At 53.4% G+C, this 20711-nt stretch overlaps 7 protein-coding genes across 7 annotated transcripts; 3 read left to right on the forward strand and 4 right to left on the reverse strand.

The window, feature by feature from the left end:
* Nucleotides 1-2: 2 nt before the first annotated feature.
* On the reverse strand, nt 3-6028 carry BGZ61DRAFT_503959 (P-loop containing nucleoside triphosphate hydrolase protein). Its single transcript, XM_046251781.1, has 18 exons — nt 5844-6028; nt 5506-5782; nt 5316-5464; nt 4737-5265; nt 4450-4679; nt 4119-4401; nt 3836-4069; nt 3011-3777; nt 2802-2964; nt 2407-2748; nt 2235-2355; nt 2116-2187; nt 2013-2063; nt 1899-1963; nt 1703-1844; nt 1176-1652; nt 656-1129; nt 3-601 (listed from the first exon to the last, which is right to left on the reverse strand). The coding sequence occupies exons 2-18, from the start codon at nt 5594-5596 to the stop codon at nt 358-360; spliced, it is 4434 nt and encodes a 1477-aa protein (XP_046108499.1). The 5' UTR covers nt 5597-5782; nt 5844-6028; the 3' UTR covers nt 3-357.
* Nucleotides 6029-6402: 374 nt separating this feature from the next.
* On the reverse strand, nt 6403-8101 carry BGZ61DRAFT_344642 (major facilitator superfamily domain-containing protein; the record flags this gene model as incomplete). Its single annotated transcript, XM_046239721.1, has 3 exons — nt 6403-7360; nt 7421-7676; nt 7732-8101. 3 exons carry the CDS (start codon nt 8099-8101, stop codon nt 6403-6405), a joined length of 1584 nt encoding a protein of 527 aa, XP_046108500.1.
* A 1538-nt stretch (nt 8102-9639) lies between these two features.
* BGZ61DRAFT_491289 (uncharacterized protein) lies at nt 9640-10597 on the forward strand (the record flags this gene model as incomplete). Its single annotated transcript, XM_046250411.1, has 2 exons — nt 9640-9901; nt 9966-10597. 2 exons carry the CDS (start codon nt 9640-9642, stop codon nt 10595-10597), a joined length of 894 nt encoding a protein of 297 aa, XP_046108501.1.
* Nucleotides 10598-10682: 85 nt separating this feature from the next.
* On the reverse strand, nt 10683-11610 carry BGZ61DRAFT_164918 (uncharacterized protein). The gene is made up of 2 exons (XM_046237510.1): nt 11200-11610; nt 10683-11148 (listed from the first exon to the last, which is right to left on the reverse strand). The coding sequence occupies exons 1-2, from the start codon at nt 11492-11494 to the stop codon at nt 10769-10771; spliced, it is 675 nt and encodes a 224-aa protein (XP_046108502.1). The 5' UTR covers nt 11495-11610; the 3' UTR covers nt 10683-10768.
* Nucleotides 11611-13084: 1474 nt separating this feature from the next.
* BGZ61DRAFT_344342 (uncharacterized protein) lies at nt 13085-14549 on the forward strand (the record flags this gene model as incomplete). Its single annotated transcript, XM_046239693.1, has 4 exons — nt 13085-13318; nt 13374-14135; nt 14188-14229; nt 14277-14549. The coding sequence occupies 4 exons, from the start codon at nt 13085-13087 to the stop codon at nt 14547-14549; spliced, it is 1311 nt and encodes a 436-aa protein (XP_046108503.1).
* A 1400-nt stretch (nt 14550-15949) lies between these two features.
* Nucleotides 15950-17455, forward strand: BGZ61DRAFT_474371 (uncharacterized protein; the record flags this gene model as incomplete). Its single annotated transcript, XM_046248570.1, has 1 exon — nt 15950-17455. The coding sequence occupies one exon, from the start codon at nt 15950-15952 to the stop codon at nt 17453-17455; it is 1506 nt and encodes a 501-aa protein (XP_046108504.1).
* A 442-nt stretch (nt 17456-17897) lies between these two features.
* Nucleotides 17898-20173, reverse strand: BGZ61DRAFT_474372 (WD domain protein; the record flags this gene model as incomplete). Its single annotated transcript, XM_046248571.1, has 3 exons — nt 17898-19478; nt 19529-19630; nt 19682-20173. 3 exons carry the CDS (start codon nt 20171-20173, stop codon nt 17898-17900), a joined length of 2175 nt encoding a protein of 724 aa, XP_046108505.1.
* Between the last annotated feature and the right edge of the window lie 538 nt (nt 20174-20711).

The following is a 20711-nucleotide window of genomic DNA, read 5'->3' on the forward strand; positions in this document are numbered from 1 at the left end:
TGGTTAGGTCTAATTGCACCTCCAAACTTAATATAATCAACCCTGGATACCCACTTCGGCGAAACCTGAACATTTACAGAAAGACAAATTCAATGATACACTCTTCCCTTCTTGACGTTCACAGGTATTCTAAAATGTAGGTTTGTAATGCTGTATCTTGAGGCCCTGACCGTAGTATAATGGAGGATTTTCAATCTCCACAGCCCCGGTTGAAACCCCCAGATTAGGCGTAGCCCAAGCTTGAAAATTATTATTACAGATTGAAGCTGCTTGGCCCCTCTCTCAGTTAGGTGTTGGCGGTACTGAAAAAGCACCTGGCTGAAGAAAAGCCCGGTCCTCCACACTGCCAATGGCCTATCAATTATCACTAGGACTCGGTCTCTTACTCTGATCGGCATGGTAAAGCCTTGAAAAAGCGCCCATCTCGTTGGCCAGTAACTCCTGAGGTGTACCAAACTGTACCAATGTGCCCCTGTCGAGGACGGCGATTTTGTCAAAGTCAAGTAGCGTATCGAGTCGATGAGCAATCATGATGATTGTGCAGTTAGAGAACTCTGACCGGATCACCTCCTGGATCCTGGCGTCCGTCTGACTGTCAACGCTATAATACACGTCAGCTTCGCCCAGCCCAGAGAGAACAGCGAAGAGAGTTTACCTGCTTGTGGGCTCATCAAGAATAAGCAGAGGACTTTCCTTCAGCAGTGCACGAGCAAGACAGAAGAGCTGGCGTTGGCCGTGGGACAAGAAGTTCTCGTCCATCCTTTCGTCCAAGGGGTTCTTACCCTCCCCAACCCTGGCTTTAATCACGGACCAAATGCCAACACGTTCCAGTGCTCTGGTGATGGCCTCATCCGAACATCTTCCTATAGGATCTGCGTTGAACCGAATGCTGTCACTGAACAGAAATGGATCTTGCGTAAGACAGCTCAGCTTCTCACGGATCATTGGACGCGGTACTTTAGTCAAGTCCTCGCCGTCTAGAGTGATCTGGCCTCCAACAATATCCGCCATTTGAAGAAGTGCTTGGACAAATGAACTTTTACCGCTGCCGCTACGGCCGCACAGCCCAAACTTTTCCCGATGCTTGATGCTGAAGGAAATTCCGCGCAGGATGGGATCGGTAGTTTCACTGTCTGGTTAGTTGTGTATTCGTCAAGAAATTAAGAGTAACTTACTCATATTGAACCGACAGGTTGTTTACCTCCAATGCACCTCGAGAAGGCCAACCATCCGTAGGTTGACTATTTTCCCTAGGCTCTAGCTCGGTAGCTGTCTTTTCAGAGAAGGTCCGAATCCTAGTAATGGCCCCCAAAGAGGTTTCCAGGATGGACCAGTACAAAATGATACCTTTCATGTTGCCTCCTAAGCGCATCATGTTGACAAGTGCAACACCCAATAGCGACGGATTGACTTTATCTCGCAACGTGACCGCAAAAACAACAAGAATGATGGTGAGAAATGCAACTACCATGTCCAAGACTAGGGTTAACCATCTTTGGATGCAGTTGAGCAAGTAGGCGGGTTTCTGAGCATCGTCTAATCGGGTTAGATTCTTATCAGCATATGGCTGGACCCAGCCAAAGGCACGAATCGTGGTCAGGCCGTGGATGGATTCCAGGAAATGAGAGAACAGCGGAGCTTTTTGTTCAATCCTAAGACGTCCAGTCAGTATTTTATGACCATGTAGAAGCCGGGGGCGTACTCCAAAATACGAAGTTGCTTTGATGTCCGGACGTAGAATCGTTGGATGAGGACGAGTGTGGCAACGACAAATGGTATGGAAATGGCAAACCAGCTAACCGCTGCCATGGCAAGACCAGCGGCGCCTATACACGCAGCGATTTCTGAGGGACCAAGTTAGATGACTTCACTCTGTGCCTAACCGAGATATCACTCACCGAAAATGAACACAGCAAGCGCAACGGGGAGGACTATGTCCACGTATCGCAAGTCCTGACTAAATCTATGACAGTTAGCAAGGTCTCCAACATCCGATACTGTGGGATAGATACCGATTGACCAAAGATCCGGTCTCAATGTTGGATAGGAACTTCATCGGTGCACTATCCACGTGTTAGTCGACGTATCACCTGTGTCTTTGAACATCCATCATACTTCATCACCGCGTCCAACATTCTCTTATGCAAAGTCCTCCCACTTGTTGGTCCAACAATCAGAAGGAATAGACTAGAGCGCGATTAGTGAGGCCAAGGGATCTCGAGCGAGTATCTTACGCAATAGCCATCGTTATGAGGATGCCTTCCAAAAGCGACAACACAGCATAGATACTCAACCAGTACCCAAGATCACTACTGTTATGTCCTTTGCCATTGCCCCACCATGTGATCCAAACATCTATAAAGTAAGGTTAGACGTAAATAGGCGCAATGTGGACAGGGAGCTCACATCTGAATGTGCCAATAACACCTGAAGAAACAGTGAACAGAACCTGCATCGCAACGTTATGCGCCCGCATGGCCTTGCAGTAGTACAGGAAGACACTAGAGTCGCTTGGGAGGGTTTGATCTTCGCCACTTTTCCCGGTGGTTGGTTTGGCGTTCTTGGCCTCAGTATCGTTACCTGAACCTAGCGACGGTTTCTCTTCTTCGTCATCACTGAAATGACTTGATATGTCCAGGCTTTCGACGTATCCCCCTCCAGATCGGAGAGTGGCGAAGGATCCTTGCTCTACGAGCTTTCCATCCCGATCAAGGGCAATGATATAATCGGATTCGGGGAGTCGGTGGACTAGGGTAGATTAGAAGGTGTATTATCGGAGCGACGTCTAGTGTTAGACTCACCAGCGTGTGTTGCAAGGATCACGGTGGTCCCGTTCTGGCTAAGAAGGCCATCCTTTCCAAAGACACGGCCGAACACTACTTGTTCTGTCACCTTGTCAAGCCCACTGAATACGTCATCGAAGATAGCTACGGGCTTCCTTGAATAAACCGCACGGGCGATCGCCTTTGATACCGTTAGCTAGTCATTTCCTCGAGAACGGCGGACTCACTAATCGTTGTCTTTGGCCCCCGCTAAGCTTGACTCCCTTGTCACCAACAACAGTCAGGTCCCCTTCTGGAAGCCTTGAGAAATCAAGAGCCAGGTCGCATGCGTTGATCACTGTATTGAACCAACTACTCTCAAATTCTCGAGATTCCGCAACAATGTTCGCTCGGATTGTTGCGTTCATGACCCAAGGTGTTTGATCACAAAAGGCAACGTCGGGGGAGTTGAGAGAGACAACACCGTTGGATGAGGCGGTTTCTCCGAGGATGGCTTTGAGGAGACTTGATTTCCCAGATCCTACAGGGCCAACAACCATAGTCAGCGACCCATTAGGTTGTCGTGGGAACGAGGTGGTGATGTCTTGGAGGACATGCTTGTCGCGCCAATTGAAGTCCCCATCCACAATTGCAACATGGGCGTCATCCAAACTAGCTCTATGCAAACTTTGCATTTCGATTACCTCTTGGACGACTCGATCTGACCTTTTGGATGGCTTGGGAGAAGTTATTTCGTTCACAACGCCACGGATGGCGCGGCTGTCAACCCTCTCCTCAAGCAACAGAAACTCCTGGATCCGCTTGAAGCATCCAAAGGCAGAAAAAGAGTGCGGAATGTTTCCCACGAGATGCGATAGTGGCTCCATCATTACGGTGAGGATTGACAACGCAGTGATCGCTTGGGAAGCTGAAAATGACTCGCTGCCGCTGAGTTTCGCAGCGATAGCATAGGCGCCGAACGTAATGGCCTCTGTGAGACTGACGTTGCAGTTGGCTGTTCGCAAAGATGTCAGAAATTCATGCAGGGTAATGCATAGTGGAAAGGACCATACTTATGCAATTGGAGTAAACGGATACCCAGCGGTAGTGTATGCCTACTGCCAGCTCCTCGTCTCGCTTTAGCGCAATGAGGTCCCTGAAACGGTCTGTCAAGCCCAGCATCTTTACAGCCTTCATTGACCCAAGGACCTCAGAGGTGAAGTTGATGCGGTCTTGAGTTGACTTTTGGTACACTGTCTGACGGGGGACCGTCATCTTGCCAACGATGCTCGAGAGGGAAATCGAGACTAGACAGGTCAGGGTGCGGCCACACATCTTATCTCCATGAGAACTCACTTATCGCTGTGATTATCGGTGCCACGCAAACAGCTCCGAGCTGGTCTGCCAACATGTACATGGCAATCCCTACGGTGAGTGTATTGGCCCATGACTCGACAAGCAAGACGTGAAGTTTCTCTGTCAGTGTCTCTACATCGTTACCCATCAAAGCAACTGCAGACAATTCGTTTAGATCAGTTGTAGGCAACCTCATCATTTTGCTGTAGATCAAAGTAATAAGACCCCCGCGGGCCATGGCGCCAGCACGGAAAGTAAGATGCTCGTACCACGCCGTCATAAGCTACGCGGTTTAGTAGGTGGTATCGCTGTGGTTTATATGTGTACTTACAGCAGACCCAATGAAGACGAAAGCGAATCCGCCAATCAATCCGTATCCGAGGTTCATTGAAGCTTCTGTTGTTGGCGTGGAGAGAAATCGCAAAGCATTGGAGATGAGGAAAGGCTGCGAAATACTCAACGCAATAATGGCGAGACGAGGTGGCGTAATCCCAAGAAGCTCCCACTTCAAAATTCTGATTGTGGTCAGGAAGATGGATGGATTTTTGCTGTTCTCAGTCGCTGAAGTTGCAGGGTCAGCGATAATGTTGACAGCGTCACATGTGGATTTGAGCCGACCTTTTTTCCAGGCAGTCCCAAATCTGATCGCTAGTTTGGCGGAGGAGAGCTTCTCGTAGATCTCAGGTAGGCCATTGTTAGTTAAAACAGTCCCCCAGCCGGAAATAAGTAATGAATTGAGCCAGACAAAGAGCCCGCGACTAAACGGCCCACTCGTGCTCTCTGTGGATGGAGCTTTGCCGCCTTTGATAAGGATCCGGCGCTTCTCTATCGTCTCCAAGACCAAAAGCGTGAGCTTGAACACAGCTGACGCGGAGCTGACGGCTGCGTAGGCGACGTTGTAGGAAAGTAACCACTCGGTCCTCAGGTGCGCAGCATCGAAGAGCAGCGACACGAAAAGGTACGCCGTGAGGAGAAATGATGGTCGGATAGACTTGACGTGCTCGAAGTGGGTTAGAAGTACAATTGCGAAGGCGGCAAGGAGGTTGAAGATGGCGGCGGCCAGAGAGAAGTTGGTGGTTAGCTTTTTCCTGGAAGCGACCAAGGCGAGCAGGATGACCTGCAACACTGAGTAGATGATGGAAGCAACCTAGACATGGTTAAACGGGGTAAAAGCCAGAGCCTAGAGGTTGGATATACAAGCTTGGGGGTGTATGTTGCACGGCGCTTTGCTCTATCGGGGACTTTGAGCAGGTAGAGTGCCCGAGGACCTGCTAGTAGAAAGAACACAACCGCGGGGGTCATGCTCAGAATGCTCTCTTCAAATGTAACTACTCCAAATATGAGCGCTGGCAACTCAATGCCGTGGACAGGGTCATATCTGGCGTACGCGTAAAGTCGAATCCCCCCCGGCAACCCTCAGTCCAGACGCTGGGGCCGAAGAATCCATCCCGACACTGAGTCGAGTTATACGACTCCATGGCGTGAGTATGGGTGCTGGAATAGTCCAGCAGCCAAGCCGAATTACATCTACTGAGGTCTCAAATAAATAAAAGTGAGAGTCGTCGCGTCCTATTTCTCGGATATCTCGGTGCCTAGAAATACCTGGCCCAGATGTCAATTGGAGGTTGGCCGGTAACAATGTTTATTCGCGAGACAAAAGAACCCTGCAGGTTTAGCTGCAGTTAGCGATGGATGTAGCCTTGTAAGGCTAGGGGTGTCGCGTACTCGCCTGGAAGGCCGCGTTGCTAACGGATGACTCTTCTTATCGTGTTTTCTCTCACCGTCGGAGAGATTCATGTGTCCGGTTGGTTCGCGGTGTTGATGCTGTCAGCCCACTTTTCGGCCTTGTGTATGATGCATCAAAATTGAGACGGCGCGACAACTGATAGCGTAAATGGACCGGATACTTGAACATCGCTGGAAAACATGGGAGATTTTATCCTAATTCCCAAGATAAATCATAAGGCGACGAATCATGCTGTCGTCATTCCCAATTGACGGAGTGGGACCATACGAGCAAAAGTTCCTCGGCCAGCCACATCTGGCAGGTGGATGATCGGGGACACAGAGGCTAATTGGGATGGTTCGCAAACGTCAGAGTGTCAGAAATAGAAGTAAAAGAAAATAGACGTCTATTCGGGTATCAATATATGTAGGTTGTAGATTTTACCATCCAATGGCGCCATGTACATTGTTCTGCTCGTGAGCCATACCGTGCCCAACGTAGGCAATTTCTATGGCTCAAGCGCCCCTCCAATCTCGCTCTCTTCTCCTCTGGTGAATACTAATCAAGTCGCAGAGGATCGTCGGGCATGTAATCATCGGCGTCGTCGTCGTCACTGCCGGCGGTTTCTTCTCGGGTGTGCTTCTTTGGTGGTGGCTTGACAAACAACAAAGCAAGCCAAGCCAGGAAGCAGAGGAACCCAACATAGAACCACGGCATCCCAACCCAGATTCCCTTCCGCTTCAAGCCTCTGTCGAAGCACCAGGCCAAAACCGGGCCTCCAATAAAGGAGCCCACAACTTCGATCATGCCAATCAAGGCGTATAGTCGGGAGGTAAACTCGGGCTGCACAAAGTGCGAGACTGTCGCTCGTGCTAGCGGACTGTCGGCGGCGCCAAATGTTATGATGAAGAGTCCAAATAAGAACATGACGATGTTGTGGCTAAGGCCTTGAACGATGGCGCCAAACACCAGTATGCATGTCGAGACGCGTGTTAGGAACAGGTCCTTCTTGAAGGGCGTCATACGGAATCGGGGCGACAGCAGCATCTTCGAGACCTGAGGCAACCCCGCTAGGATGAGGAGGTTGAGGATTCCCAAAGGAGACAACAGGATACTCACTTCGGCCAGCCTCCATCCAAAATGCTTGCTGACGTACTGGGACAAAATGGTCGAAAGTGCGCTGAACCGGGCATTCTGGACAAAGAAGGTCACGAGGATCAGTGAGACGCTTTTGTTCTTGAGAATGTCGAGGGATTGAAGCAACTCCTTCACGCCTTGCTCCATGTGGTCTCTCACTGATTTCACGGGCTCGCTAAGCTCATCCTGCTGGTTCTTGATCTTAACGGTCAGGGTTTCGGGAAGGAGGAAGAGGATAGCAAAGATGACTGGGAATGTGGTCAAAACCAGGTAGATGGGAACCCATGGGCCAAAGCGCTGCATGAGGAGGCCAGCGACCACAGGCCCAAGAATTCCACCTGCAGTGCTACCAAATGTAAGATACAGAAAGTGAGTGGCTCTATTGCTTGAGTCAGCTTCCTAGCAATCCAAAACGCTTGCAATACAGATGTCAACTTACTTGTCCTCTTCAGAGCTGACATCGGTTGCAATTGCATAAAACGTGGACAGTAGCACCGGGACACCACCTCCGAGTAGCTGAAACAGAGATCCTGTGAGCAACACGTAGGGGTTGTCACGGATTTGCTGCTGAAAGATCTTGAGAGCAAAAGGGCCAATGCCAAATGTGAGAGCAACGCCAGAGTAGGCGAAGATGACGGTAGGCTTGCGACCAATTTTATCGGCCATCATTCCAAAAGGAAAGGCAATTATGAGACCTGTGCAGTTATCAGCAAAGGGTTGGGTTGGGGGAGTGATTCTCAGGCTCCGTACCCAGCACTGATGAGACGAGGCCACTCCAGCCAAAGAAGAAGCCCATCCGAGATTGGATCTCATCTACTTTACACTTCATCTCCTCAATGATCTCCGAAGACGTGTCCTTGTAATAAGCATGGCAGAATGCATCCTCGAGAAGGCGAGCGTATGGGACAAGAAGAAGCATTCCGCTCAGGACGATCAAGAACTTGATGACGGCGACCAGAATGACGATGCGGCGAGGCGTCCTTACTCCCCATCGGCGGATGCTGGACCCACGGTCTGGGTGAGAATAGAGGCTGTCGCTGTCGCTCGCGGCATCCTCCTCAGGTCGCTCATCGGAATCCAGCAGAGGCGCATCCGGCGCGGTGTCGAGTTCAAACTCCATGTCGACGGGCGATGGCGGCGCCATGACGACAGCTCCAGCGACAAGGGAAGCACAGGGGTTGTTAGGGAGCGGCAGCAGCGGCCATGGAAGGGGACTGGCGGATGCCTGACACGGCGACGACGGCGAGAATCGTAGGTGGACGATGGAATGATGGAATTGAAGGGAATAATTGAAGGAGCAAGAAAAATAGCCAAGAGATAGAGTGTCTTGGGACGATTTAACTAAGCTCTTTACGTGGGCGTTCGCCACGCTCCGACATTAACATTGACATGACAGTGTTGGGGTAGATTTAGCGTCGCCGGATTTATAATTAGCTCCTCTCTTGACGGCACGTTCCTGGCGCGTTTCGTCTTTCCCCCCTGCCGAGAGCCCGCTGTTGAGCGCTGCACAATGCCCCGAGAGTGCCTTGGAAGGCATACCGGCAGCCTAAAAGCCCCCGCCTACCCCCCTGAGCCCGGGCGCTCAGCCGCCTCCGCCACCCCCTAAAAGCTCCCGAGCCCCCCAGCGTTGATAGGGCTGTCCCACGCGCTGCTGCTTAAGACGTCCGCGGCGGCACGTCGGTATCAGCTTGGATCTTGGCCGCATGCAAAGGATGCATGCAACACGCAAGCCTGACATGGAGCAAGATGGCTTGGATGGATTCACCCGGTGATTTATGATGCTTTTGTCTGCAGATCAGGCGGTGACGCGGCATTCAATGTTGAACGACAACTCAGAGCTGCCAGAATAGGTAGCGGCCGAATCTTATCTTTCACAACGACGCAGTCTCTACTGAGCCTACCGGTACTCGATTCAGATGGCCGCGTATCATCGAGGCGTGGCCATCACCACCGTTTCTTGGCAGGTTTGCTTCATCTGGGGTCATCCAGAAACTACCCCCAATAACTGGAACCAAATCACCGCCCGAAATTGCAGCCCCCACATCACATTCTCAACACAACGCTCACACGTCGGCTTATGCAATCCTGCCTCAAGTCTGATTCAGAATTAAGCGCGGGAGAATTGAGCAATGCTTCGAGTTCCAGATCTGATAGGTTCTCATGCCGTCGATCTATGTAGGGGGCTGCTGAGCAATCAGAGTCCGTAGCGCTGCCATCCTGGTCCGGAGGAATCGGGATTTGTTCCAGGATCTGACATGGGGGACCAACATGACTTAAACCTCAACCATGTACCTTGCCTGTGCCCCAAGAAGGATTAATCCCAAATCTGTGATTGCCAAGCATGGATCTCAAGCCCGAGTCGAATGATAGAGCTTCTTGGTACTACGTACTATCATTGACATGGATAAAAATCTACCTTAGACAAGGCTGTCTTGGCCAAACATTGTAACCTCACATCCATGTCTCCGCATGTCGCCACCGCGGCGTCGGTGCTGCCGTCACCACCCGATCAACCCCACCCGCGCCGCGCCGTCTCGACCCTGCCGGCAGCCCTCCTCCATCTCGAATAGTTGGACAACGCCGCTAGAACACATAGCAGGCAACAGAATTAGCACCCATTCGCAACGCAAGCTCCAAGCCGCACGCTCTCAATATACGATGGCTTCAGCCCCTCTACGTATCGGCTACGTGCCGGAACACTTCTCCACCCCGCTTCACTTCGCCGTCCAGCAGTTTGGCCTCGCAGCCGAGCTCATCCCCTTCCCGTCCGGCACCGGCCACATGGTCACAGCCATCCGCGCCAGCGAGATTGACGTTGCCATTGGTCTGACCGAGGGCTGGATTGCCGGGCTCGGCAAGGAAGGCATTGAGGGAGATGGCGGATATCGCATTGTTGGCACATATGTCGAAACCCCGCTCTGTGAGACGCTCTTGGTACCTCACTGAAGATGTCCCGTTGGCTAACCACCCCAACTCGCCTCTAGGCTGGGCCATCTCAACCGGCGCCAAGCGCCCCGAGATTGCTTCCGTGGACTCTCTCGACGGCCGCAAGATCGGCGTCTCCCGCATCGGCTCCGGCAGCTACGTCATGGGCTACGTGCTGGCCGACCAGCAAGGCTGGCTGTCCGCCTCCAGGACGCAGCCCTTCTCCGACACGGTCATCCTGAACAACTTCCAGAACCTGCGCAACGCCGTCAACTCGGGCGAGGCCGACTTCTTCATGTGGGAGCACTTCACCTCCAAGAAGTTCTACGACTCGGGCGAGATCCGCCGCGTCGGCGAGATCTACACCCCGTGGCCCAGCTGGATGATCGTCGCCTCCACCAAGTTGACCGAGGGCGGCCTTGACAGCCGGATCAAGGAGTTGTTCGGGAAGCTGGATTCCGGCATCGCGCACTTCAACGCGAACTCCGAGGCGGCCGTTGAGTTCATCGCCAGCAACCTCGAATACAGCGAGGCTGATGCAAAGGAGTGGCTGAAGACAGTTAGATTCCCCCAAGCTACCGAGGGTGTCAAGATGGAAATTGTCCAGAACTGCGTGTCTATTCTCAGAAAAGCCGGAGTTCTAGTCGAGAACAAGGGAATGGAGCCAGAGAAGATGGTCTTCCAGTCATAAGCCGTGGTCTCCAAGACGAAGACATAGCCAATACAAAAGTTAAGCCATTCGGTTCCATATTCCTCCATCGATCCAACACAATTATCTTCTCCCTTTCCACATTCCGTGTACAAGCCGCCTCCCAATTCACCAATTTCTCCTTGTTCGTAGCGTCTACAGAGTAGTATTGGACTAGGCGTGGACCTCTCCGGTAAAGTAAAAGATCCAATTTCCCAAGAAATGGGAGTATGGATTACATGAGCCTCCAAACTCATGGATTCCTAGGCTTCTTCCTGCTACTTCAAGTGCCTCAAGGAGGTCATTGACACTCCCTTGATAGGACTTGGCAGACAAGGGCCATAATCGCTCTGCCATGAGCGCACGTATGAGTGTGTTCATGGGCAGCGGCCTACATTCTCCACAGGGTGCGATATTGTTGTCACTCCAGGTGTTGAAAAGACTCTCGTTTGGGAGAATGCCAGCCTCAAAGTTGATCACCTGCTCAATGAGCAGTCGGAGAGTGTCGAAAATTCGATCTATTCGCACACCTCGGTCAAGCCACAGTCGCTCATCTGTTATGCCATCCGTTAGTGTGGGATTCTAACAGTACGGAGGTAACGTACCCATGAAGCCAAGGCTTTGGAGCGATGCCCATTGTCCGGGTGTAGAAACCCGACGAGCTCTGTCAATGATGCTTGAACCGTCACCTCGGCAAGACATGACGATCGTATTCTCAACATCTTTCCGGACATTGGAGAGCCCGAACCTTTCAGCCACGACTCCAAGAAGAAGCCAGTTCTCGACCATGCGTAGGCCCTTCGCTTGCGAGATGAGATTCTGAATACCCCTGGCGATAGTCTCCGGGGGTATGAAAGGGACATTCGAGCGGCGTAAACATCGCGAGCGATAAAATTCCATAGCAGGCGTGCGAAGAAATCGCGGCCGCCCAAGCCAGTTGTAGATCTCTGACACGTACCAGAGCTCTCGGGCGGTAGCCTTCTTTAAATCCTCTCTAGTCTCTTTGTTGCCATGAGAGATGTCGAGGAGAAGCCTGATGGCGAACTCGGCCTCTGGATCATCCAGGCAGACATTCTTGATCTGGACGTTTCCCGATCGAGCTTTGTGTCGTATATCGAGCCATGCAGGGCAAACCATTGCCATATTTTGGGGATCGAGGACGAACTTGACGCGTTGTTTGTTCTTCATTAGGAAACAGAGCGTCTGCTTCCTCTTTCCTGTGGTCATGCGGTACACGATGTGACCGGCTGCGTCGACCTCCGGCTTCGTTCCCTCTCTCGACTGGTTTATCCAGATACCCTTGCCTCCTCGGTGCCTTTTATCTTTCGACCATGTCGTTTTTCCATTTTTGCAATCATGGGAGGCAAGCGACCTGTTCGTTGGTCGTCCTTGGGAGTTCCTGGTCATGGTGCCAGCGGTCCCTGGAGTGAAGGAGAAGATGAGCTTGCTCTTCCAAAAAAGCAAGTCTGGGGTGAGTGGCAGAGGTTTTACCCAAAGATGGAATTATTTGTGTGTTGAATGGAGGAGGAGAAGGTGGTGGATTCATTTGGGCGAGTTGGTGTGGTGACAGACGTGATTCACTGCAAGCACCTGGCTCCGGACCTGCCAGCAGCGGGTTCTTACATGCAGCCTAAATTTCCAGAAGCCCGTTCACTGAGAAATTTAGCCACCTGTTATTAGCAAACATCCTCTCATGTTCGTAGTCTTAATTATGGCGGAAGCACGATGAGCAAACTTCCTTACATTAATCGTCAATACCTACCCTGCAGTTTCAAGTCGAGCATCGTCTCTGAGTTCGACATCTTTCTCAGAAGAACATGTTAGAGAAACCCTCAGTTTGAAACGTGGACGCAAAGAAGGTTGGTCCATGATAGGTTGTCTAACTGGTGAAACCTCGCGGAAGTTCAAGCGCCATCCTGCCCCCGATTACTCTGTGGACAAACAGAATGGTGTTGAATAAGCAATGAGAGTTCACGCCAGGGGAATTCGGCATCCTATCTCTTAGAAAAGAGTGACATAATATCGGCGTAAATACTGAACGACTTGACAGTCTTGAAACAATCGCAATTACCTTTGATTGGCGCAGTCGTAGCCATTCTGACGTTATCGGTTGTCACGATTCCGCTTGCCAGATCTGGCCCAGCGGCGGGGTGCTTGTGCTGGTTATCGGAAAGCCCCCGCCTTCACGATTCCGCGCTTGTGACCATGCCACGGATCAGCACGAGGCCTATCTCCCGAACCAGAGACAGTCGGAGGTCATTTGACGACTTGCCTCTTCTCTCATCTCCTGGTTCGAAACCTGCGACTGCCAATCTGCCATCTAACGCGCCGCTCTCTATCGCGTCCTCTCCGAACCCGCCATCGCGCTCCAACGACCGCGCCCGCCGAGCTGTCACCGGAGGAGACGAGGAACCGGGGAACCGAAGACCGGGGACCGAAGACCGGAGAACCGGAGAACCGCACCGGCTGGTCTCGCCGGTGCAATACGCTATGGCGTCCTCCGACTCAGCATTCTCACAAGGCATTGGGCACTCGCGCGAACGCCATCATTCAGATGAGGACCTCGCTGCGTCCACCAGTGCGCTGCTCCCGGCGCGATCCGGACCTCCCGCCAAGGATGGATTTAGGGCGTCGCTTGGACTGTCTATGGGCAGACGGACGTTGGGAATATTGTGCTTGATGGTCACAGTGTTTTTCTGGACACTTTATAACTTCATGGCAAGCGTATGTGATACTCCTCCTCTCCTCGAGGAAGATAAGGCGCTAACATCCACTGTAGTATATCTTCTCCGACCATTCCTACGATAAGCCGTTCTTTGTCGTCTACTTCAACACCTCGATATTTGCGCTATCCCTGGTACCAAGGTTCTTCAAATATTTAAGAGTGAGGGGTATGCGAGGCTTAAGGCATGATGCGGTGGTGGTCTGGAACGAGTGCAGATACGGCGTCGTTAAGAAGACAGTCAGGGAAGACTCAGACGACCTCGCTGGTGAGCGCCTGCTTTCCGAGGAGCTTCTTCATGTCGAGTCAAATGCAAAGGGTGAGGAGAAATTGGACTTCCGAGAGACAGCCATTATAAGCCTCGAGTTCAGCATGCTGTGGTTCCTGGCCAACTATACTGCCTCGGCGTGTCTCGAATACACGAGCGTGGCTAGTGTCACGATCTTGACTTCGACTAGCAGCATCTGGACACTGGTCCTTTGCGCCATGTTTGGCATCGAACGGTTCACCACGCGCAAGTTTCTTGGAGTGGGAGCCTCACTGGTGGGTGTTATGCTTATCTCAACTGTCGACATGTCTGGGCAGAGCGATGAGGATCGAGGGTCGTTTCCGCATAAGACAACCGCACAGATTGCCATTGGTGATGCCATGGCTCTCTTCAGCGCCGTAGTCTATGGCGCTTATGTGACGGTGATGAAGAAGCGTGTTGGGGACGAGGACAGGGTGGACATGCAGCTGTTTTTCGGACTGGTTGGCGTGTTTAACTTGGCGCTTCTGTGGCCTATTTTCTTTGTTCTGCATTGGACGGGGCTGGAGCCGGTATGTCATCTGCTCATATTGTCGATGTGTGAAACTGACTGACCTGTAATAGTTTGAACTGCCCCCGACGGGCAAGATTTGGACCATCATCATTGTGAGTACCCCGGTCTGGACTCAAAGCCAAGCTAACTCGGCGACTAGGTGAACGCCGTTGGATCGTTTATCAGCGACGTCTCATGGGCGTATGCGCTACTCCTGACCACCCCGTTGGTGGTGACAGTCGGCTTGTCTTTGACGATTCCCCTTTCGCTGATTGGGGAAATCATTCAATACCACAAGTACTCGGGCGCCATGTACTGGATCGGGGCCGCAGTGGTCTTTCTATCGTTTGTCTTTGTCAACCGAGAGAGCCACGAAGTCGGCGACCAGAGCAGCGACGATGACGAGGAGCCGGTTCGGGGATCTATTGCCTAGATCATAGATGTAGAATCTGTCGCGAGCAGGATCTGAGGCGACTGGGGATGGGCTTGCCTCCTTTGGCGCACGTGGAGTTTTTGGGTTGACACTGGTTCGATGGCTAGAAGGGAAGGTCGGAACGGAGTTTGCTTGACGTTGGATGTTGTTGAGTGAATTGAGCTCTCTATAGCAGCCAATGCATGGAATTGGCTTTCTTGATAAGGCGGTACCCGTGGAGATGATGATAAGTCCTTCCTCTAAACCCCACCTCCGCGATCGCGATGCGGCCAGCGATCGTTCAGCATAGAGTGGCTCCACAGGTCTGGGCGGGCCCGGGAGATGGACACGGCTCGACGGCTTTCCCACATATCCACTCTATTTGCTTAATGACTGCATGTGTTTAGGGCCGACGCCATGAATTCCGGCGCCAATATTAGACTCTTCAGCTTGGGAGCCTCTTTTAAGGTCCAGGCCCTGGAAGTTTTGCTGGAAGTAAGACATGCATGCCTCCAGCCAGTTACGCGAAACGCCACCCATGTTATCAACGTTGATGCCATCTAGGATATACCTGCCTATCTGAGTGTGGTGGACTGCTACTGCTCATCTTCTTCTCTCCCTTGCAGAGACAATTTGTTCCTCAGGGCATCCCGACTTATCAGCTTCCGAAAAGTGATGACGGCATACTTCGACGCGCTAACACGACTCCGCTGGCGGCTGCGTTGGCGTGGATCATGGGCCGGGGCGAATGGTCCGCTACAAGTCGATGAAGAACCAAAACCCCGATCGCCAACTGGGGCGGGGAAATAGGACGGTCATTCAGGGTCAGGTTAATTTATCGCGACAAGTTCCGGGATCCTGGGACATTGTGGGCGCAAAAGTAGTTGCAGGCGGCGCTTTGGTTTTTCCCTGCAGCATCTCATCTCATCTGGACAATTGACATCTGAGATGGTCGAAACTCAATCTAGTCAAGCCATTCACCCATGCTTCTGAGTTCTGACGGTACAGCCTCGTCTCTCCCACAACACCCAGTGAGACTCCAGGACGCAACGGGAAGCTGTGGCACGATTCACACCGAAGCGGAGAAAACCCATTCCACTTTGTTTACACTTGTTGGGAAGGCGTCGTCTCCTGTTCTCCTTCTTCACCTGAAGCCTCTGCCTCGATAACAGAAACCCACCAGCCGTGAATCCACACCAACTTGCATCTCTACCCTTCAACCTTTAACCTACGAACATACATCGTCGCCTTGTTCCTACTTCTCCTAAACTCTCAACGCCGCTATAACGCTCACCACCCTTCACTGGACCTCGAGGCATTGACTTTCAACTCGCATCAATAATTGTACTCGGCCGGGTCAACCCTATCACCCCCCTTGTATTTTCCAGCTCCTTGGGCTGGAAATGCGCGGCGGAGACGACATGTCACCACCTTTCCCTGAGTCGATCACGGCCCCTCACGAGCATCATGACCACCATGTTCACCATCGTCCATTGGCAGAATCAATAGCCATATCCACGAGATCGATCCACGCCAGGCTTAACAAGCTCATAATTGCCCGCTTACCACTCGCTCTCCCACCTCGAGCTGCTGACCCGTCTATTTATGTCTCGGGCCTGCTCCACATTGCGCCCATTTACATGACCTTTGAGCGGCTATGGCGCAACATCCTAGATACAGATCCCGAGGCAGACCACGAAACCACAGCAGGGGATTGCTGTGATCCCGACATGCCGCTCTTGGCTTCTGCTGGCGTACCTTTGGAAGGACACGAAGCTGGTGGACAAGGTGTACACAACCCTCCGGTTTGCGAACGGATACACTCGCTTCTCCAGCATCTCCACCTGCCTGGCCTCATGCGCTCAGATCGTCTCAAGGCAGATATCGCTTCTCTCACAGGGTGGCCGGACCACGTTGTCGAGGAGCAGCTTAGAAGCATTGGCCAGACTGGTCGCCTCGCCCAGTTCACCAATCACATTAAGAGAGCGATTGAGAATCGACCACATGTGCTCTTGGCATACTCATACATCCTATTCATGGCACTTTTCGCAGGCGGACGCTTCATCAGAGCTTCCCTCGAATCCGCTGGGAACGAATTCTGGGAACAACTCCCATCACCTGTCCTGCCAACCGAGCTCTCTTGCCAACATTCGACCAGACCCATCGAGCGAGCGAGCGGACTGACGGACGAGGAGCTCCCCGAGGACGACCATAATTCTCATGCAGATCACAAAATGCCCTTGCGCTTCTTTCACTTCAAATCTGCCGAAGATGGCGAGGAGCTTAAACGCGAGTTTAAGAAACGGCTTGTGGACTTGGAGAGTATCCTCACGGACGCTGAGAAGCACGATGTGATCCAGGAAGCCGTCTGCATCTTCGAGAACATGACGCTAATGATCGATCAACTCGACATGGTATGCGCGGATCTGGATCAAAATAATGGTGATGAGATCACTTCGCTTAATAACCTTGCTGGCATGGTCAACCCCATCGGTGCCCGATTCAGGGACAGCGTTTCTATTGCCAAAGAACGCACCGCGAGATCTTCCAGGCTATCGACCAGCAGTGACGACAGCACCTGCTCTATCATCAAGAGAGCTATAGGAGCCCTGCGAGCCGAGTCGAGATCTTCCCCGGGCGAGCTCAGTGCTCATAGCCAAAGCGGCCAACCCCCCATGTCCAGCATGGCCGGTGTGGAACTCTGTCCTGCATTCCCCAAGTCTATGAGATTTGAAAAGACTCTACCTAAACCAACACGAAGTCCAACACTCCCGGTAGATGGTAGCACTCACCCTGACGAGCGTCTCAAGTTGGCATCTCGGAGGTTACAAGGTGTGCACGTCGCCAACTGGCTCATAATGGTTGCCTTTGGGGCGGCCGTCATTGGGGCTCTTGTGTCCGGACGAGGAGGTGGGTACGTGGCATAAACACCGGGAACCTGCTTAGTGTACATATGATGAGGCTATGATGACTGCATTTGTTCGGCGTTCTTTTGCTGATTTGCGGAAACGAGCATTCTGGATACCCAATTGGGAGCAACACGATTGTATCCTGGTTTGATGCTTCGGTCCTAAAACGCGCTCTATCGCGTAAGATTCACTTGTCGTTGTGTGTTGGCTTGAACATGACCTTGAAAGAAATGTCAATACACGCTGATTCAAGATTTAACTGGCACGGTTCAGATTATTTGATATGTTTGTTATATTCGTCATCGTGAATGGTATTCTGGATAAGAAATTACTATTTAAAAGGCCCGTAACTCCAACGCTTTGAAAATGATCCATGCTTGTAACGCCACATGGTAGCTGGGTATAGTGTACTAGAAACATGCATAACACACAACGTTCCTTCGTTGCTGCTCTTGACTTGTTACTCTTCATCATCATCCTCCTCGTCCCAGTCTGCGGCAACATCTGCCCAGCCGGCCATGTGTCGCTCGCCACCAAACTCACCCACCTGGCGGAGGTGGCGGGCAGAGCCGTCGCCCTGCTGCCACTGGCGGACGACAAAGTCGTCGGACGCGGTGACAAGCTTTCCGTCGTGGACCCAGCTGAGGGTGGTGACCTCGCGGGAGTGGCCGCGGACGAGAGGCGTGCCGGTGCGGAAGATGGGGATGGGCGAGGAGGCGGGCGCGGCGGAGAAGGAGGAGGAGAAGGACTGCGAGGGCGTCGCGGCCGCGGGGGGTTCGAGGTTGTGGGCGCGCTGGGCCGACGCGGCGTGGAGGTAGCGCTCGTCGGTGGGGAAGAGGACGGCGCACGAGTCGGAGCTGCCGACTGCGAGGAGCTCCGAGGTGTGGGAGTTGCGGCTGGGACGGATGGCGCACTTGACGTAGAAGGACTGCGCGCGGAATTGGTCGTGCTTGAAGCCGTAGAGCGGCCCGAGGCCCTCAACGCCGGCCGGACGACGCTTGGCGGCGCCGTCGACGAGCTCGGGGGAGTGGCCGAGCATCAGGTGCGCCGTCGAGTAGGCGTAGACGGTGCTGTCCTTGCAGACGGCGTACAGGCGTGCTGAATCGGAGCTGAGGGCCAGGGAGGTGATGCCGTAGGATCGCCACGCGTGGGTGGCGGGCTCGAGGGTTACGGCTAGAGGCGTCTCCTCGGCTTGTCGTCTGGGCTTGATGTATCGAGTGTCCCAGAGCTTGATGGAGGCATTGGCCTCGGAGGCGGAGAGGAGGAGGTGCTCGCGGCCGGCGGGGAACCACTGGATGGCGGTGACGGAGGCGGCAGAGGTGTTGCCCTGGACGGTGCGCTCGTGGGCGTTGTCGAGGGTGTTGATAGTCCGGGCAGCGAAGGGGTGAAGGTTAGAGTCTCTTGGAGCGAGGCCTAGGGGACCGCGGGTGGAGAAGTTGTTGATGGGGGCAGCCGAGCATCGCAAATCCCAGACCTGGATGCGGCCGGCCCTGTCCGAGGTGGCCAGGGTGTTTCCGCCCGACGTGCCGGGTTGGAAAGAGATTTGTCGCAGCGAGTCCCAGTGACCGGCGTTGAGCTCGACAGCAACCGTCTGCGTCGCCGTGTCAACGATCTTGCCGGTCCGGTCTCCACACGCCGTTGCCAGGCGCATGTCGTCCTCGGAAAAGGCCACGTCCATGATGGCGTTGTCGTGGACCTTGAAGTGGGCATCGACCTTGGATTCGGTGGGATTGCTGGTCATGATCGTGTTGAAGAAGCGCACGAAGCCCTCCTCGTCGCCGATGGCCGTGACCGAGGCATTGTGGCAGCTTGCGAGGCTGAACGGAATGGTGTTGCCCTGCCTGTCATGGGCGGTGACTTGGTGGACGTCGGAGCTGCGGCTGTAGAAAGAGGCCGTCTCCGTTCGGGGGTCGGCGGCAGGAAAGGCGAGGTGCCGGCGGCCAGTGTGGGATGAGAAGCCATGTTCGCGGTTGAGAAGCTGAGGCTCGAAGCCTCGGTTGGCGAGTTTTCGGATGGGAGTGGGTTCGTATCCTTCCAGGGTCTACCTTTGGTTAGTAACCTGGGTGAGATGATATTTGGTTACAAACATACGGGAGACGCCTTGGAGATTCCAGAAACAGCTGGGAAGTCGTCGAGTATGGGCTTGTCCTTTAAGCTTCGAGCTCCTCCGCGGCTAGCTTTGAAGAATTGGCTCTGTCCACGAGTCAGATTAAGGGTAGCTGCAGGAAGCCACGCGAAACTTACCAGAGTAGCTTTCCGACGATCTGCAAGGTCTTCTTGGCTATCTTGAACAACGGGAGCATTGCCGGATATGGAAGCATCGGCATCTTGCGATACCTGGCTCGACTGGGTTGGGAGGTTGAGCGGCGGAGGCGGCATGTCATTCGACAGGAAGACACGCCTCTTAGTCACAGTGCCCTCCTCGTTGTGCCATTTCCGCTTCCTAGACTCATTCTCATCTTCATCATTTCCTAATCGGCGAGTCGGGGACGGTGATAGGGGATCCGAGGCCAGGGGGTCGCTGAAGATTGATTGTGGTGAGAGAGGTTGTCGGTTGACGGCGGAGGAGTCCAAGCTGCCCAGTATCCGGCGGCTTGTGGGAAGACTGAGGGAGAGGCTGGACCGGGGCGTGAAGAAGCGACCGAAGCGTCGGGGGGTGACTGAGGGGTTTCGCTTCTCCTTCCGTCGGCTGGTTCGGGATGGGGACATGAGGCCATTGACGGGGGACGAGGTCATGATGGGCGGCGGAGGGCTGGACGTGAAGGCCGCGGTGCTGCCACAGTGATGGTCCATGGCTCTCGCCTTTTGTACAGAAGGATTCGATTAACGGCGGAGTGGATGGTTGGACAGGAAACTGGGATGGGACGGGACAAAATTAATTACGGGAGACAGTAGAACATGTCGCAGAGAATCTGATTACGGAGAAGATTGGGTTGCCGGGTCGGTTTTGATAGAGCGGGGGGGTTAAATCGCCGGGGCTGGGAGGCGTAAGTGGAGCGGCCCGAACGCGGTCGCGGCGACGCGGAGCGTGTAAATTGGCGATGGGCGACTTGTTCGCGTTGAGCACTGTAAGCTGCAGCGGGCACCGCCACCAGCGAGCCACAGGTGGCTTGAACCAGCACCTGGGAGAGCTGCCCCAACTTTACTCCGTAGGGCACTTGCGGCTGTCTGCAGGGGGCGCGACGGCACGCCGCGGCGCTAAAGACGGCCAGCACGGCACTTTCGGGTGGGTGCTGTACGCACTCCAGCGCACCAGGGCCCTGGAGCTGGAGGG

The sequence above is a fragment of the Ilyonectria robusta genome (assembly GCF_021365365.1).
Source record: "Ilyonectria robusta strain PMI_751 chromosome Unknown BGZ61scaffold_4, whole genome shotgun sequence".
Taxonomy (NCBI): domain Eukaryota; kingdom Fungi; phylum Ascomycota; class Sordariomycetes; order Hypocreales; family Nectriaceae; genus Ilyonectria; species Ilyonectria robusta.